The 17,499-nt window shown below is 48.7% G+C and overlaps 1 protein-coding gene across 2 annotated transcripts in view; it reads left to right on the forward strand.

Moving 5' to 3' along the window:
- The window catches only part of Drd2 (dopamine receptor D2), a 63,642-nt gene extending 52,472 nt beyond the window's left edge, over nt 1-11,170 (forward strand). The window contains exons 3-8 of one of the 2 annotated variants that reach the window (XM_021633303.2): nt 1,577-1,686; nt 2,790-2,926; nt 5,104-5,294; nt 6,242-6,328; nt 7,757-8,087; nt 9,882-11,170. In XM_021633303.2, coding sequence (XP_021488978.1) covers nt 1,577-1,686; nt 2,790-2,926; nt 5,104-5,294; nt 6,242-6,328; nt 7,757-8,087; nt 9,882-10,075 — 1,050 coding nt within the window. In that variant the 3' untranslated portion in view covers nt 10,076-11,170. The remainder of the gene's footprint in view (nt 1-1,576; nt 1,687-2,789; nt 2,927-5,103; nt 5,295-6,241; nt 6,329-7,756; nt 8,088-9,881) is intronic. The other variant, XM_021633304.2, reaches the window with a different exon arrangement.
- Nucleotides 11,171-17,499: the final 6,329 nt, after the last annotated feature.

Consider the following 17,499-nt stretch of genomic DNA (forward strand, 5'->3'; position numbering starts at 1 on the left):
CTTGCAGCAAGGAGGACTAGCCATTCCCAACTACTTTCCAAGAGAAGCTGCTCTGAGGATCATAAAAAAATCATCTTCCTTCTTCACTAGGGATCTGGACAAGCTAGAGAGGAATAAGTTTGAGAGCTCCTCAAAGGAGGGGCTGTGTGGACCATTCCCCTCTGTATTCAGAAATCTAGGCCTGAATGTGGAACACACCAAGTTTCTAAATAGGTGTTTGTCAAAAGGAAGAATGGAAGGTGGGAGAGAAGAAGAGCAGAGAAGATGGGCAGGAGGTCCTTAATATCTTAGACCTGGGTCCTCAGGAACATGAAGGCAGCCTTTCAGACACCAGTCCCAGGAGGACTCCAAAGCTATTGTGAACCAGATGGGCCCAGAGGTGCCTTGAAAATAAATTGTAAAGCATGGAAGCCCTGTCCATGCTTTACACCTGGATATCCAGTCTTTGGCTCCCACAGAGCAGGAACAGGCTTGTGTGAACCCCTATGTATGCAGGAAAACTGCTGCTTTGTCCATGGAAGGCCGAGGCTACTCTACTGCCCTCATGGAGCTTACATGACACTGTTTGGTTTTGTGTCTGGGAAGGGAAGAGAGGGCAGTCAGTGTTGATGAGGAACAATAATACAATTAGTATGGGGCTCTCCTATGAGTAGAAACCAAAGATTTCCTCCACAGTTAGGGTACTCCAGACTTGCAGAGTTAGCTAACCCTGGGAGGGATAACTTCACCCTGGATCTGTGTGCTGCCACCCCCTGCCAAAAAAAAAAAAAAAAAAAACAGAGCAGCAGAGAGTAGTGACTATAGTTTGTCTGTGTGGTGAATAGATGCCAAATAGACAAGACAAACAGAATTTTGGAAGACACATAGATACCATTAGGTAAATCACCGAGGTGTTTTACAGATTAAGGTTCGAAGTTGAGGCACTCAGGTAAGGTGAGTCATCCTTCTTCTAACATAAAGTTCTTCGCATGAAGTAGAGCTCCATGTCTGAAAGAAGAGAGGCAAGGGGTACAGGTCCCAAGTCTTCACAGGGACTATGTGCTCCCCACTGCTACTCAGCTGGTGACCTGTAAGATTCCTGTGATGGACCGTAGGGAATGCCCCCCAGACAGGACCTAGAACCACCTAGGAGACAAACCTCTGGGTATGTCTGTGAGGGAGTTTTTAGTATTAAGTGACCTAAACTGGGAAATGCCATTCTGAATGAGGGCATTGCTATTCTATGGGGTTGAAGACACGGGCTGAATATGAAGGAAAAATCAAGATTTTTTTGAACACAAGCTTTCATCTTTCTTTGCTTCCTGACTGATGACTCAATGTGACCAGAAGCCTCAAGCTCCGACCACCACGCCTTTCCACCATGCTGGACAGTATCCTAAAATTGTGAGCCAAAATAAACCCGTCATTACATTGTCTTTTGTCAGGTGTTTTATTACACACAGAGAGAAGTCGTTAATACAACTTCGAGGTCCATCCCCTGAGATTGTTTCCGAACCTTCCCCATTAGGTATGAGCCACCGGTAAAATAATCACCCCACCACCCTGCTTTCCCCGAATGTTATTGTTTTGTTTCCAGGTGGTGGGCGAGTGGAAATTCAGCAGGATTCACTGCGACATCTTTGTCACTTTGGATGTCATGATGTGCACAGCAAGCATCCTGAACCTGTGTGCCATCAGCATCGACAGGTGAGGACGGCCATGTTGGGTGAGGGGATCCTGGTCATTCACCTTTTTGCTGCATGCCTCACCTCTTCTCAGAATTAGGTTCTGTAATGACTGGCTATGTGTGTGTGTGGTGTGTGGTGAGTATGGGAGTGGTGTGTGTGTGTGATGTGTGTGTGTGTTAAGTGTGTATTGTATGTGATGAGTGCCCCTCCATTCACAGTACTTTTCCTGCATACATAGGGGTTCACACAAGCCTGTTCCTGCTCTGTGGGAGCCAAAGACTGGATATCCAGTTGTAAAGCATGGACAGGGCTTCCATGCTTTACAGTTTATTTTCAAGGCACCTCTGGGCCCATCTGGTTCACAATAGCTTTGGAGTCCTCCTGGGACTGGTGTCCAAAAGGCTGCCTTTGTGTCCCTGAGGACCCAGGTCTGAGATATTAAGGACCTCCTGCCCATCTTCTCTGCTCTGCTTCTCTCCCACCTTCCATTCCTCTTTTTGACAAATGCCTATTTTGAAACTTAGTGTGTGCCACACTCAGGCATTTGTGTGTGATTGTGTGTGGGGCTGTGGTGGTGTGTGTGCATGTGTGTGTGCATGTGTTTACTAAACTGTATTCTTAGAGCCTTTCAATTACATAGCTGGATATGTCATAAGGCTTCCAGAGGCCCGGCACTTCTCTCTCAGAGGACTGTTGGAAGGTGAGATGTTATTGAACGAGGAGTGAGTGCTTGGCAGAGAAATGTGAGGGAAGATTAGAAAGGGTTGTTATCATTATCACTTATTGCTAAATGGAGCCTTGCTCCAAGGGACAGAAGTACCAGTTGTTAACAAATTCTTTTACCTTCTGCAGTCTAATACAGTAAGGGTGGTTTCAAATGTGCAAAGATCCATGGGAAAGTCTACAATCCAGGTGGGGAAACTGAGTAGGGAATGGCTTAAGAGTACATAGTAGCTGATGCTCGTGGGTGCTTGTGTTTGAAAGTGGGGACCACGGAAAGAGCTGAGTGACTTAGGCAGGCTTCACAGAGTCAGGCAGAAGGAGCATCTGTGGTGTGGTGCATCTTGTAGAGTGAGGGGTTTTATGGCCTGCAACCCAGACTTACAATCCCCGCCTTTGCAGGTACACGGCCGTGGCCATGCCCATGCTGTACAACACTCGCTATAGCTCCAAGCGCCGAGTCACTGTCATGATTGCCATTGTCTGGGTCCTGTCCTTCACCATCTCCTGCCCACTGCTCTTTGGACTCAACAACACAGGCAAGTCTGGCCTTTGTCTGGGGCTCAGATGGCTCCATCACTCTGTTCTGTTCAGGATAGTGAGTGGCTGAGTCTTAGATACAGATACAATGGTGGCCTATTCCTACCCCAAAGGGGGTGGATGTATTGCCCACATCCAGTTCAACTTAGAGTTGTTCCAGATTGTGCAGGAGAGGAAACGGTGCCTCTAGGCACATTGGAACTTGGTGAGGAGTAGGGTAAATGGATGAAGAGAAGGTCTGGCCACTTCCAATCTTATTCAATATGTTGAAGCAAGCCAAACAGCCTTACAAGCTGCACATGTGTTTGTATGCTCATGTATATAACCAAGGAAGTTACTCCATCCACATCCACGTCTGATAGTGGTATTTGGGGGATGAGGTTGCAACCCAGTGGGTCAGCTGAGCCAAGGTCTCATGCTGACTGGAGCAAGAAAGGTAGAAACAAGTAGGAGGTGAGCCAACCTCAAGCCCCTTTTTGTAGGAGGCAGAGTTTGGAGCAAAAGGACAGAATTCTTGTAGTACGGAGCATCTGCTCTGCAGAGAGACAAGTGCTATACTGGTACCTCCGTGGGGCAAAGACAGAGAAGTCTTGGAAGTTTGTAGTTCACACTATAGGTGCTACAGGAATTCCCATTAGTGGGAAGAAGGCTGATTATACTTGAATTAATTCGTAATGGACTTGATACCAACAGATATCTGGTCTAGTTGGAAGGGACTATGGATGCATATTAAGCACTAGAACACAGGTGGGTTAGTTCAGTAAGTAGGTGAAGTTATTTCATTGTCAAAGTTATGGACTAGCAGGACCTCTCCTCCCCACCCCCTATTATATATGAAAGGCTAAAGTAACGGCTTCTCTTATTTATTTATTTATCTATCTATTTATTTATTTATTTATTCTCAATGCAGTTTATTCAGGAACCTTGAACAATCATCTGACCCTGGGGAAAGCCAGCCCACAGCTTAAATAGCCTCTGGGTAGCCAACCCCAGCATGCCACGTGGGCAATGCAGATAGGTCCACAAACATGGAAGCAAGCCAGATCCTCAGCCTTAGCCAAATGTAGAGTTGTTTGTGACAGACAGCACTCACCATCGGGAAGGTGGAAGGCGGAAACCAGCTCCATCTTTAGGGCTTGGCATTATGCAGCTCTCTACAGCTCCCCCTTTTTGTTTTAGACGCATCAGGCAAGAGTAGAGGTCTGATCTCTGATATTAGAAATAAATTGGGACTTTGTACCGATGTTCATTTAGGTGTCATCCACCCAAAGAGCATCAGACCCGTCTGATACCTTTTTCTCAGAGGCGGGACCTGGGGCATCAACCCGCATGCAATCAGACTTGCTCTTCTCTGGGTCGAAAGTGGCTGACCCTGAGTGCAGTGCTTAGCCTCACATCCTGAGCATAACATTTTAGCTTTTTATGATAGCCAACCATGCTTGGGGAAACTGTCCTGCTTCAATGGCTGTAAAGGACTGAATGATCATGGCTGCATTACGCTGTTGTGAGACTCTAATCTTGCATATACACCACAGGCAAACCAAGGAGACCAACACCAGAAGGCCTGCTAACACTCCCATGCCCGCCCATTCCTTCAGATGATTCATGTCTGCAGCAATCCATGATGATAATCCTGTGGCTAGTCCTGCGTCCACTCTGGTAGAATTTACTGTGATAATGGCCACTCTCAGCTGCTCCATCGTAGTACCGAATTCTCCAGTCCAATTACCTAAAATATAGCTAGACAATTGTTTAGACAGATTTGCAGCACAGGAAAAATTCTCATGTTGTATGCTAGTGACACAAAGTCCAGCATACTTTCATTGACAACGGCTTCTCTTTTTTTGAAAATACATTTCCTTGTGTCATATCTTCTGAATCATGGCTTTCATATGTGTGTAGAAATGACAAAAACAATGAACAAGTAACTAGAGGAGGGTAATGAAAAACTTGAAAGCAGTTAGCCCAGCTTTACTTCTTACTCTTAGCTGAGGATTTCATACTTTTTTTTTTTTAACTGAGCATTCATTTGTATCTACCATTTCTAGGCAACACTGAGTACATAGTCTGTAAGATTGTCTCTGATGCCCACCAAGGATGTGTGTGTCCTCTGGTGCTGCTATGGCCTGGTGGGCCTGCTGACACATTGCCCATCTGAGTTTCTCCTTTCCCCTAGACCAGAATGAGTGTATCATCGCCAACCCTGCCTTTGTGGTCTACTCCTCTATCGTCTCATTCTACGTGCCCTTCATCGTTACCCTGCTGGTCTATATCAAAATATACATCGTCCTCCGCAAGCGCCGAAAGCGGGTCAACACCAAGCGCAGCAGCCGTGCGTTCAGAGCCAACCTGAAGACCCCACTCAAGGTCTCAGATCTCAGCCCCAGCAAGGGTCCCTAGCTTTATCAAGGGAGCTAATACTACATCTGGGCAGGGCCTGGAACACTGCAGCAAGGTGGAGGTCTAGGCTGGAAAAGCTTCCTGGGTCTGGGTGAGGGAGTGGACATCAGAGGAGTGACAGAATCCTTAGAAAAGGAAGCTGGGGTCCATCGTGGGAGCTCAGGAGGATTCTCGATGTGAAGATCTTGTGGCTGCATAAACCAATTCTTTCTTGATCTGGTTCTTTGTCTCTTCCTCCTCATGTAGTTTTACCTTTCTCATTGTGACCTCCATGCTTCTTTTCCCCGCCCTCCATCTTCTTTGTACGCTCTGTTCCTGCTATGCTCTGCCCTTCTTTCCATGTAATCCCTGCCTCTTTTTTTCTACTTTCTTCCTCAGCCCAAATTCTTTCCCTGTGTTTTTTTCTTTTTAAGTCATATACTCTCTCTCTTCCACTCAGCACTCTACAATAAAGATAGTATGGGGGTACAGAAGAAAAACAAGAACTTATGAGTTAGATGCATCAGGTCCAAATCCTGACGTCATCGCATTTTTTATGTGTGTCCTTGGGAATGTTGCTTAGCTTCTGTGAGCCTCGGTTTCCTCGTCTGTTAAATGGGAGTCACCACGTGCAGTTGACAGGGTTGTCCTGAAGATTTGATGTGAGAAGGAATGTGAGCATGTGCCTAGCATGATTCTGGGTAGGTTCTCTACAAAGAACAAGGTCCTTTGGCCTCTTGCCCTGCCCACTTTCTCTCATCACAGCACCTGCCTTCACTCTTGCCCCGACTGTCTCTGGGGCCCACACTTCTCTAGCTGAGGAGCCCCTGCTCAGAGTCTGAGTTCTCCATGGACTCCCTTGTCTCGGGTTTCTAGCCCCTGGCCACCTCTCCCTCCACTGTCTTGTGTGACCCATGTGCTGGCTCACTCCACAGGGCAACTGTACTCACCCTGAGGACATGAAACTCTGCACCGTTATCATGAAGTCTAATGGGAGTTTCCCAGTGAACAGGCGGAGAATGGTAAGTGTTCAGGTCAGAGACTCAATGGTATCTTTCTGTTCCCAATGGAGCCCACAATCCCTGACCCTGGGACTTCAATAGCTATTTCAAGGGGGAGAAGTGCTTCCTGGCACCCCTCCTTTTCCTCAGCTAAGAGCACATTTACCTTGCACACATCTGAGCATGGGTGCAGTGAGACACCTCAATTCTGCAAGGCACAGATACATAGAAGCTTGTTGGAAGAAGTGAACTATCCATATAACCTAGTAAAAGTGACAATGTGAGCTAGTTCCACTTCTCAAACACCTGCCATGCTTTCTGTTATCTCATCAAATCCTCATGTGACCCTGGGAAGTCAGTCTTACTGGTCTTTAGCTCACAGATGAGGAAGCCGAGGCTCAGAGAGTATAGGGTAGTGATGGAGTGCATATTCGAGCCCAGATCTATATAACCTCTAAATCCAACCTCTAAGCTCAAGTCATTCCATTCAGCGTCTGCCACCTTCTGGATAGGAAGCTTCTGAAGTTGTGGGATAATGGCCATCAGTGGGGTGGGGGAGGAGCAGATCAGCTGGGGTGGACCGGAAGCATATCCTGAGAGTAGAACCAGTAAGTGCAGACTCATAGCACCAGAGTTCAAGAGGCAGGCCTTTCATCCTCCTGCTGAGGAGGGTTATATGAAGTCCAGCAATACGTCTCCACAGCAGGGTTCCCACAATTTGCCTGCATTGCAAGGACAGGACTGTAATGAGCTATTTGTGAAGCAGCTACTAAAACAGATTTCAGTTTATATTCAAGGCAGCAGCCCATCTTCTCCATCTGGGCACACAGACCGTATTTTGGAGGATGATCTAAGATTACCAAAGCCTGGGACATGGGAGTCTAAAGAGGAACTGGGAAACCATGTGTGGATCCATGCTGGACCTTCCAGGTCAGCCTGGCAGGGGAGATACGGAACTTCCAGATCAGCCCCGGGCTTCTGGATCAGGCTAGTCATCCTACATGCTCGTGCTGGTGCAGGAGCCTGAACTCTAGCAGAGAGGGAAGGACGAGGGAAGGCTTTTTATGTAGTTGGAACTGAGTTCTTGAAGGTGAGGCAAGACTGAATGTTAATCAGGGGGATTGTCTTAGCAGCCAAATTGGTGTCTGACCCTTAGGGCTCAGGAAGTGTCACTCATGTTACAAAAAGAGAAGTGCCCTGTGCTAGCACCCACGTTTTTCTAGCGGATTGGGGCTTCAGGGGATTGCTCTGGGAAGTGGGCCAGGAGTGACCGCCATGAGTCTGAGTGCTGTATTCAGATGGTTCCTGCCTCTCCATGATGGCTCTCTTTGTGCTCCTGACAGAGGAGCCCTGTTGTTTGCAGGAGTGTGCAGAGGGGCAGGAAGACCAAAGAAGGCTTGGTAGCTTCTGCCCAGGAATTTCACCCTAAGTTTTCTGCCTCCACCACAGGACGCTGCCCGCCGAGCTCAGGAACTGGAAATGGAGATGCTGTCAAGCACCAGCCCACCAGAGAGGACCCGGTACAGCCCCATCCCTCCCAGTCACCACCAGCTAACTCTCCCCGATCCATCCCATCATGGCCTCCACAGCAACCCTGACAGTCCTGCCAAACCAGAGAAGAATGGGCATGCCAAGATTGTCAACCCCAGGATTGCCAAGTTCTTTGAGATCCAGACCATGCCCAACGGCAAAACTCGGACCTCCCTGAAGACGATGAGCCGCAGGAAGCTCTCCCAGCAGAAGGAGAAGAAAGCCACTCAGATGCTTGCCATTGTCCTGGGTGAGTCGGCTCTGGCTGATGGCCGAGGCTGTGCCATGCCCAGCCCTGGCTGGAGAAAGGGAACAACCCTGCAGGTCCCAGACTCTGCCTTGCTGACTGTGGCTAGAGGGTCATGAGTTGGGTACTTCTTCAGGCACAGGCCACACTCCTTACAGGCAATCAATAGTGAGTAAAATACCCTGTTGGGCCTGTTGTACAGAAAGGTTTTGTGTAGTTATATACACATGCTCAACCTAAGCAGTTTGACCTATGTCTGAGTTTCACTGGTCTCTGGTAAGACACCAGAGGAAGTTGCCTCTCAGGGTTTTTGTCATAGTCAGGATAACACAGGCTTGGGAAAGCATCACATATGTGCATTACTGAATGTTTTGTTGCTATTACTGATGCTGAGGAATTGACACATACACATTTTCACTCAACTTAAGTCCCTATGGGACAAAACTATGGAAAATAAGCTAAGTCTTTGAGAGGAAACTACAGATTTGCTTGAGCAGGACTTTTGAATAAAGTTCTTCTATGGGCTGGGGAGATGACTCAGCTGGTAAAGTGCTTGCCACCACTAAACCTGACAACCTAAGTTCAATCCTTCAGTCTCATATGTCTGACTGAGAGAACCAATTCCCACAAGTTGTCAGTCTGATTTCCATGTGGCATGTGGATGCTTCCCCACACCCTCATACACACACACACACACACACACACACACACACACACACACACTAAAGAGCAATTATTATTTTTTAACTTATAGAAAATTGTGTGAGGAAGGACAAAAGCTGGAAAGTAGACTGATTCAGGTTGTTGCAAAAGGAGGGCAGGGTGTGAGTTTGCTATTCTCATGACACTGGGACCCCATCTGATGGCGTGGAAATCGCAGCACATGCATGGAGAGGGCCTAATGCCCTCCTGTGCAGAATCACAGGCCCCAGAAGTGTAACAAGTATCTGAGGTGTGGCAAGATGGGTTTGAAGCCAGGCGCTACATGGCAGTCACCGGTTCTGCTCTAGGGTCTTAATACTCCAGGACACTGCTCTACGCCTAAAATATCTCCTACCCTTGCATGCTGAGTGTACAACTGGAGCTAGTGCTTTTGAAGCCTTCCTGAGTAAGACAGCATGGTCTCCAGGTAGGACCAACAAACGGTGTGCCTCCCAACACTGAACAGTCTTGGGAAAGGCTGGAGGAAGGGCCTTGCCATATGAGGAGCCTAGACAGATGGGAATCAGATCTCAGTTGTGTCACTCAGTAGCAAAATGGTCTCGGGGATGTTGTGGAGCCAAAATGAATGTTTGTTTCCCATTGAATTCAACAGGCCACCATGAAAATTAAGTAAGATGGATATTTAGCTTTCTCTTTTTCTAAATTTTATGTCCCGTGCTGCTGAGAACAAATTCTTCCTGTTGTCATCAGCTTGAGGATAACATTGCCCCCATTGGTGACTGGGAAGTGACCAATGGTGACTTGGTGTGCCCATTTGCAGAGACAGACTAGGGTAAGAAGGCTCACATCTCCAATTTGTTTTCAGGCCACTTTTTTTCCTAGCAGTCAGATACCATACTAATTTAGCAAAGTGAGGAAAATGAGGCTGAGGGAGGTGCAGGGACCCTTTCCCTACAGATGACTGTCAATGTTTAGATCTGAAGCCAGGGGGTTCCCTTTGCTACCACCAGCAGTTAGCAGTCGCGGTGCCCACAGGGAAGCCTGTGGCGGAGCAGACAGGAGGACAGGGAGCACGGTCCACCCAGGCCAGTTTCTCCTTGGCCCAGTGCCAGTCTGACCCTGCCCTCTCCCCAGGTGTGTTCATCATCTGCTGGCTGCCCTTCTTCATCACGCACATCCTGAACATACACTGTGACTGCAACATCCCGCCAGTCCTCTACAGCGCCTTCACATGGCTGGGCTATGTCAACAGTGCCGTGAACCCCATCATCTACACCACCTTCAACATCGAGTTCCGCAAGGCCTTCATGAAGATCCTGCACTGCTGAGTCCGCCCCCGCCCTCACAGCAGCTGCTTCCCGCCTTCCTGCCCAGGCAGGCCGGACTGCACCCCTGCGAGCTGCGGGCAGAAAGGCCCAGACGGACTCGGCCTTCTCCCAGCCCAGCAGGCCCTGCAGTGTTAGCTTGGCTCGGTGCCCCTCTCTGCCCACATACCCTCATCCTGCCGGGGTAGGGCCAGGGAGACTGGTATCTTACCAGCTCTAGGGTTGGATCCATGGCTCAGGGCAGCTCACAGAGTGCCCCTCTCACATCCTGACCTTGTCTCCTTGGCACCAAAGATGCAACGGCTTTCTTTGACCTTTCTCTAGGGCACCAGAGTTCCTAAGGCCAGAAACTATGTCAATGGCCGAGCACACCCTGGCGGCTGGCTTGGCCTGGCCCTTGCTTGTCTGTGTTGGATCAGGTGGTGGGAGGGAGACAGTTCTTATTTCACAGGGACTGCACAGAAAAGCAGGGAACATGCCAAGGCCTCCAGGCCACATTGGTGTCAGGAGACACATATAAACACCAGATAGCTCCACAGACCCCAGAGAAAACTGAGGCTGAGAATCTGTTTTCTGCCCCAACTCCAGTGTGAGCCACTTCTTCTCATAGCAGTGGGTGCCACTATGTCCGACCTTGTTATAGCACCCCATGTGGTTTTGTGCCATTTGGGGGGATGGGAACAACTTTAATTCTCAAGGGCCCTAAGAAGGACTGTAAGGAGAAAACTAGCTGATCTCCTTCTACCCTCCAACCTACTCTGCCACTCCTGACCTGCCTTGGACATATCCGTTCCTCACAGCAAATGCTGACCAGCCTGGGAAGTCAGGCCTTGGACCAGTGTTGGAGCTCAAGCTGGAGGTGGTAACTTGGGGCTCTTTGGGGAGTGATGACCTCTTCTATCTCCCACTTTCCTTCCTTTCCAGTGCCTCTGCCTTGGAGGAGGTTGTGGATGGGGGCAGGGGTGCTGCTGAGATCATTGGACCTGGCCTAGTCCAGCCCTGAGTGGGGACGGGAAGCTGCAGCTTGGAGGGTCCTGGGCTCCAACTCTGTAACATCACTATACATGCACCAAACCAATAAAACTTTGACAAGAGTCATTTCCATGGGCCCTTGGGTGGCCTGGAACACCACCAACACCATCTTTAACACGTAGGTATAGTACATAGGGAACAACAATAATAGGGGATCCAGCTACTCTGGCTCCTGGTGCCTCTGCAGGACCAATTTTTAGCCACCATGGCAGAGAGAACTCCACAGTAAAGGTGGCCTCTGAGGTATTAGCTTTGCTGGTAGCTGTTTGTTCCCAGCCCCACCTCTAGCATGGCAGTGTGAGGCGGGCAAAGCCTGAATGCAGTGTACCGGGCAGATGTCCATCTTCTCATTTCCAGGCATGATCAAGGCTCCAGGTTTTCCAGGTCTCAGGCTGGCAATGCCCCGACAACAGAAGCTTGACTCCTTAAAAGTGAAATAGAAATCAACCCAGTGAAAGGGGAATGTTCTTGGCACCTTAAAAAGCAGGGATAATGACAAACAAGGCAGGGGCACCCACGGGCTCAGGCTCTGGGGAGCTGTCAGGGCATGATTTGCATGCTAAATGTAATATTTTTAGCACCAAAGTTTGGAGCACTTAACTTGCCCTGAACATTTAATTATGGACTTTGATCTTCTTGCTGAACTTGAATCTAGTGCTAAGCTTTGGGAAAGGCTCTTGTCCCCAGGAGCACCCTGGTTCCAGAAGGTAAGCTAAGCAGATCCCTTAGGGTAGCTCAGAGCCACCAATGACTTGGTGCCCATCTCCTGAAAGGGATCCATTTAGTTCAGATCCTCATTTAGTCCAGAATCCCCAGAAAACTCTGCGCTGCTGACACTCACTCACTAATCAACCAACACAACCCAACCAAACCACCCCCCCACACACACACACACGTGTGATATGCTGTCACCCTATGGATGGATGGCTGATCTTGACCTGTCTGGGAGACTCAAAGTTTGTTTCATCGTCAGAAGTCTTACGAGAATATTCAAGTTTACAAGCTTCGAGAACTGGAGGAGGGGAAGGAGGGAAGGAGGGAGGGAGTAAGACAGACAGACGGACAGAGGGACATAGAGCACACACCTGCAAGTGGGAGAGAGAGAGAGAGAGAGAGAGAGAGAGAGAGAGAGAGAGCACTCACCTGAAAGTGAGGTGGGGAGGCAATCCAAGGAGCAATCAGAGAAGAACCCTGTCAGAGAGAAAAGGGGAAGAGGGCAGGGCAGGGGCGGGAGGCGGGGCAGGAGAGAGTTGCCCACAATTGTCAGGAGGCTTCAAGTCTTTCTTCCAGACAGCAGATTGACAGCTAGAGTGGGCAGGGGGAGGGCTGGGCTCCACCCTCTCCCCATTAAGCGCTAAGGAGCAAAGGAATGGGAGGAATGGGACCCAGAAACACATAGCAGAAATGGGTATCCCAGGCTCCGGCTTTCCAAAAAAGGCCCCACCCTTTCCTTGATGGGTTTGGGACGGAAACCTCAGAACTTTTCCTCCCTACTACCTTTCTGACATTTCCAGTGTTCCTATATACCCATTTTAGACTGTCCTTGCTCCAGAGACTGCATGGCTTTCTTTGCCTGCTGTCCAGTCTTCTCTGGAGCCAACCAGAGAGGACTGTCCTCTTGAATGCAAGAACAGAGTCTGTATCTGTGACTTTGGAATCTATCAGTACTGAGTATCTTTGGCTTTGTTTTCACGGATGCTCTTCTCCTAGTCCCAGGGGGCTATTCCTGTGCTCTGGCCTCACTTTAGGAAGGTGGTTTACCTAGGTGAAAAACCTGGATCCCTGACTAAATCTTATGCCATCTGTTCTGTGCAGTGTAGTTGGAATGGCTAGTGCGGGCAGATTTATTTTATTATTTTATTTTATTTAGATAGAGATAGAAAAGCTTTTTGAGACCAGACCTTTAGGGTGGTACCCGGAGATCCATGCAAACAGCAATTTTCTGCCCAGTAGCAGGTGGTGGAAAGCGAAAGGGGACAAAGTTAGTAATAGCAGGAGGTTAGAGTCTGGGAGTTTTATGTTTCTGAGGGTCCTTTCCTATTTATTATGTGTCGGTAGCCCTGTCTCACCAGGTGAAGCAAGAGGCTGGAAGATAGAAAGTAGCATCTTCTAAGTGAGAAGACCTGTGTGACCCAGCCCCCAGTCTTATGGGTGAAGTGGGGAGGTCTCTGATGAATACCTTTTACCGAATCTTCACTCTGCCCCGGTTACTTCTAGGGCAGAGAGCAGGGTGATGGCTGCTGCTCTGTCTAGAGAGCTCCTTTACTGCCAGGTTCATTTTTTTTTAAAAGTCCCCTCATGTGCATTGCTTCTACCTTACCCTGTTCTTAAGGATGCAGACATGATGCGTTGGCTCGATCTACTTTAGACTGCTGGAGCCTTTTGTACTATAGCCTGTAGATCACCTTCACTCCTGTGTCTCAGTGGTTAGAGCTAGTGAGCTGAGGGAGGGGGGTTGCCCTTGCCTTGTAGTGAGTGACCTAGCACTATTGTAGGTGTGTTCCAAGGTCACAGCCCACCCCAAGGCCCAGAGAGTGTCTCTCCCCTTCCTTCCCAGAATGCATGGCCATGGAAAACTAGGCTGCTGTGTCTTTGGGCATCACTTTCACAAGGTCCCCAAAGTTTGATTATCTGTGCTCTATTCTAAGAGAAAAAATTTTCTCTTGTTTAGGAGAAACTGCAAGAAACTGAAATGTTGAGTGCTTATTAACTGCCATGCTATCTCATAGGCTTGGCATCAGATTCAAGCGTGACAGCACCCCAAGGACCAGTGCTGCTAAGTGTCATGACTGAAGCTAAGGAACTTTCAGCAACTTGAGGTCCTTGAAGGCTGTGACACAGTCAGGCTTCGTATTCAGGTCTCCTGCCTGGACCTACATTGCCAGCCTTTTCCAGCTTCCTTCTGCTCACAGAAGGAAGTGTAGTCTGGCTTACACCCTTTGTACTTTATATGGCATTGCACAAAATTCTCCAGCCCCCATTGCCTGTAATCTGTCCAAACCACCATGGGTAGTACATGTGTCCTGGGCACTAAGAGGGGAGAGAAGGAGATATAGAAATACCAGGTTGTACACCTGAGCAAGCAACACAGCAGATATCAGGGGGTGTCAGCTCGGTGCCTTCAAGAGGAGTGGCCTTCTCCAACAAGGCCAGCAGGAAAAGCTTCTCAGGTAAAAATAAGTGGGCTGGATCTGGTGGCACGGGGGATACTTACAACACCATCAGCCACAGAGGGAGGAAAGGAACTCAGGGTTAGCACGAAGGGCTTGTCGTATGATCCTAGGGCTGGTGAGCTCCATAAAGGGACGGTCTTGAACAGATGACTAGGGCAGCCATGTGAATGTCCAGAAGGCTCCCTGCTGACTGCCCTCTCCTCTCCCACAAGATTGGAGAGATTGGCTTCTCTTTCAACTTCACTCGGTGTCCTCCCCAGCATATATTCTCAAGGCTGTAAAGATGCACCCACAGGTGACTGAGAAAGTTTTCTGCAGATCACTGAAAGCCCATGTCCCATCTGAGAAGGTCACACAGGCCAATTGGAACTTCCGGTCTGCAGTTTAACTCCCTGGCTGTGACTTACTAAAATACGCTGCTCCTTCTGGTTCCCTGCTCTCACATCTAGAGGCGTCCCATCTAGTCTTCAAAGCACAAGGAACCATTTAATCAGAGGTTTAGAATAGGGATTTACCTCTGTACATGGTAAGGAAAGAGCAGGTAAGTGGAATAATGCTGTTGAGGAAGGACAAGAGCTGGAAGACAGAAGAGAAACAGAGCAAAGGTGAGTGCCGATGCATCCCGGGGTTGTGTGTGGGCCCAGAGCATCCTCACTTCAAAAATCTACACACAGTGACTGGAGCACCCACAAGCCTCCCTGTGCAGGGAACGCCTACATCGAACAGAGCATAAAACCAAGACTCTAGTCCAGATTTGTCTGGCCACCTCTAAATCCTCTCATAGCATGGTATTCCGATTTTCCACCACATCATCCAGTTTCCTCATTGCACTCAGTTCCTGGAGGTCTTTGCAATGCATTGGACAACCAGACTTTATCCACCCTCTGCTTGCAAAGAGGTAGGAGCTCTCCTCATCCTCTCACAGTGAGACTAAGCCCTAGACTCAAGATGGACATCAGAGTCTCACCCACCGGGAATCTATCCCATTGTCTGCCTGTTGAAATAATCTGTCCCTTCCACATCCTGGAGCTTATGGAGTACCTCCTATGCCAGCCTCTGGCCCTTCTCAGCTCCATCCATGCCACCTTCAACATTTACATCTTTCAGGAGGCTCTTTGTGATCACCAATGCTTAGATTGGAAACTGACTCGAGGAGGCCAAGAAAGGAGAAATCAGCAACTGCCTCTATCCAGTATGACTACTTAAGTTTAGCGATATTGAAAACCCAATCCTTCAGCCACACTTATCACACTTCAAAGACTCAGTCCCACAAGTGACTAGTGGTACCCTACCCACTAAGCAACATGAATCCCAGAGATTCTTTCCCTCCCTTACAGTTTTATTGGAGATACTCATCTTAGGTTAGCAATTTGGGGACCTTCAGCTAAGATGGAAACAAAGGGTGAGGAACAGGTTTGTGGATGGGAAGGCAATATTCACTTTGGGGTGATTTGAGTTTGAGGGTTCTCTAGGACCTCCAAGTAGAAATGTACAGTAAGGAATCAGGGTTCCAATTTCTAGTGCCCCAACCCCTAGGTACTTTAAACATAGTGGAAACCCACAAGAGACTCCCTTCCAGCAATTTTAAGGACCTCCTTTAAATCCAGCCCAAATCCCTACATAACTGAGGAGGCAGGTGTGTCCAAATGAAGCTTACTATAGATGCCATATGTATCTGTCTAGGGTAACTTGAGAATAGAGCAGACAACAAAGTCATTTTGTTCAAGACTGAGCCCAAACTATCACCTCTGTTAGCTCTTGGAGGACATGATTCAAAAAAGCAGGCATCTGAGAACCTCCATGCATTCAGGACCATCAGAGCCAAAGTGATTCGCAGGCACAGTCCTGACCATACCTCCATGACACCCTTGCCATGCACTGGATAACAAATGCCAATGCATTCCCCCACTTCCCCACAACAGTTTTCTTCAAGGTTATCTGTGATAAGCCAGACACCATCTTGTACTATGGCTGTTCTATGCTTACTTGGGTGTGAATATGCAGTCCCTACCATCTCCTCTGGCTCTTCTAGATTCCTAGACTTGGGGCTACATCACTATGTCAGGGTTTAAGAGGGGCACACAGCTGCCTCTTCCCTCTTCTTCCTCATTGTTCTAGGAGACAGAACTAAGTTCTCTGAACATGATATTTAGGCAGATGGCGTAGAATAGGGTGGAGAAGCTGTTATAGAACAGAGAACTAAACAATCTGCCGAGTGGTTCTCAAACCCCAGGAGTTTCTATTACCTCTCTGGACGAAGACTTGCTATCCTCGCTGTGCCATAGGCATGGTTCTGTTGAGAAAAGGCCTAGAGACAGCCTTGGTTACAGCTCCTGGTGGTCATCCTTAGCCCTGGCTGCTCTACTGCAGAGTCATTGAGCTCACTCACATCAGGTATGCCCTGCAGATTCTGGTTTAATCGTTGGAGAACACATTTAAAGAATCCCTCTTTAGGAAATCCTAATGTGTAGACTAGTCTGACAGCTGCTTCTTGAGGATACAACCCAGCCAAATTCTGACCCCAGACTCACCCTTGGCTGTCCCAAACTGGCCAGAGCACACCCAGAGCTGGTCCAGAGACCCCAAGGCAGAAGAAGTAAGGCTGCCACAGAGAACTCATGCCCAAGGAAGGGTGGCACATAGGGCAGGCAGGGCTCCTCTGCCCTATCTTTCACCACATGATGATGCCAGGGTGCTGATGGGGTGGGAAGATGAGGCAGAGGGAGAACCTGCCCTCCTCATACCCCGTCAGAGCCACTGCCTCACTGATCATTGAACCAGGCTTCGTAACACACACAGTGGACATTAGCAGCCCTGGCGCTTTTCCATCCTGCCCACAACTGCTGGGTAGTCCAACGGGTGGGTGGCCTGTATGTGTTCATAGAGGGCAGTTCTTGGAGCAGCTGACAAGGAAGGAGTCAAGTCCCTGCTGCTGCAGCCCCACCCCAAGCCCAGACAACCCCCTCTCACTACCAACTTCAGCTGTCCTACCTGCCCCCACACATTAACTTACACACATGTTCCACACACATGCATATATTATGCCTCCATACCTCCATCCTCTCTTCCCTACCCTGCCCGCTCCCCTGCATGAATTTACAAATGCATTCTATACGCATGCGTGCGTTATGCACACGCCTGCAACTAATCTTAGCTACCCTGCCTCCTTCCACATAAACTCACATGTGAGTATTTTATATGTACACAGACCATACCAGAAAA

The sequence above is a fragment of the Meriones unguiculatus genome, chromosome 1 (genome assembly GCF_030254825.1).
Source record: "Meriones unguiculatus strain TT.TT164.6M chromosome 1, Bangor_MerUng_6.1, whole genome shotgun sequence".
Lineage (NCBI taxonomy): Eukaryota > Metazoa > Chordata > Mammalia > Rodentia > Muridae > Meriones > Meriones unguiculatus.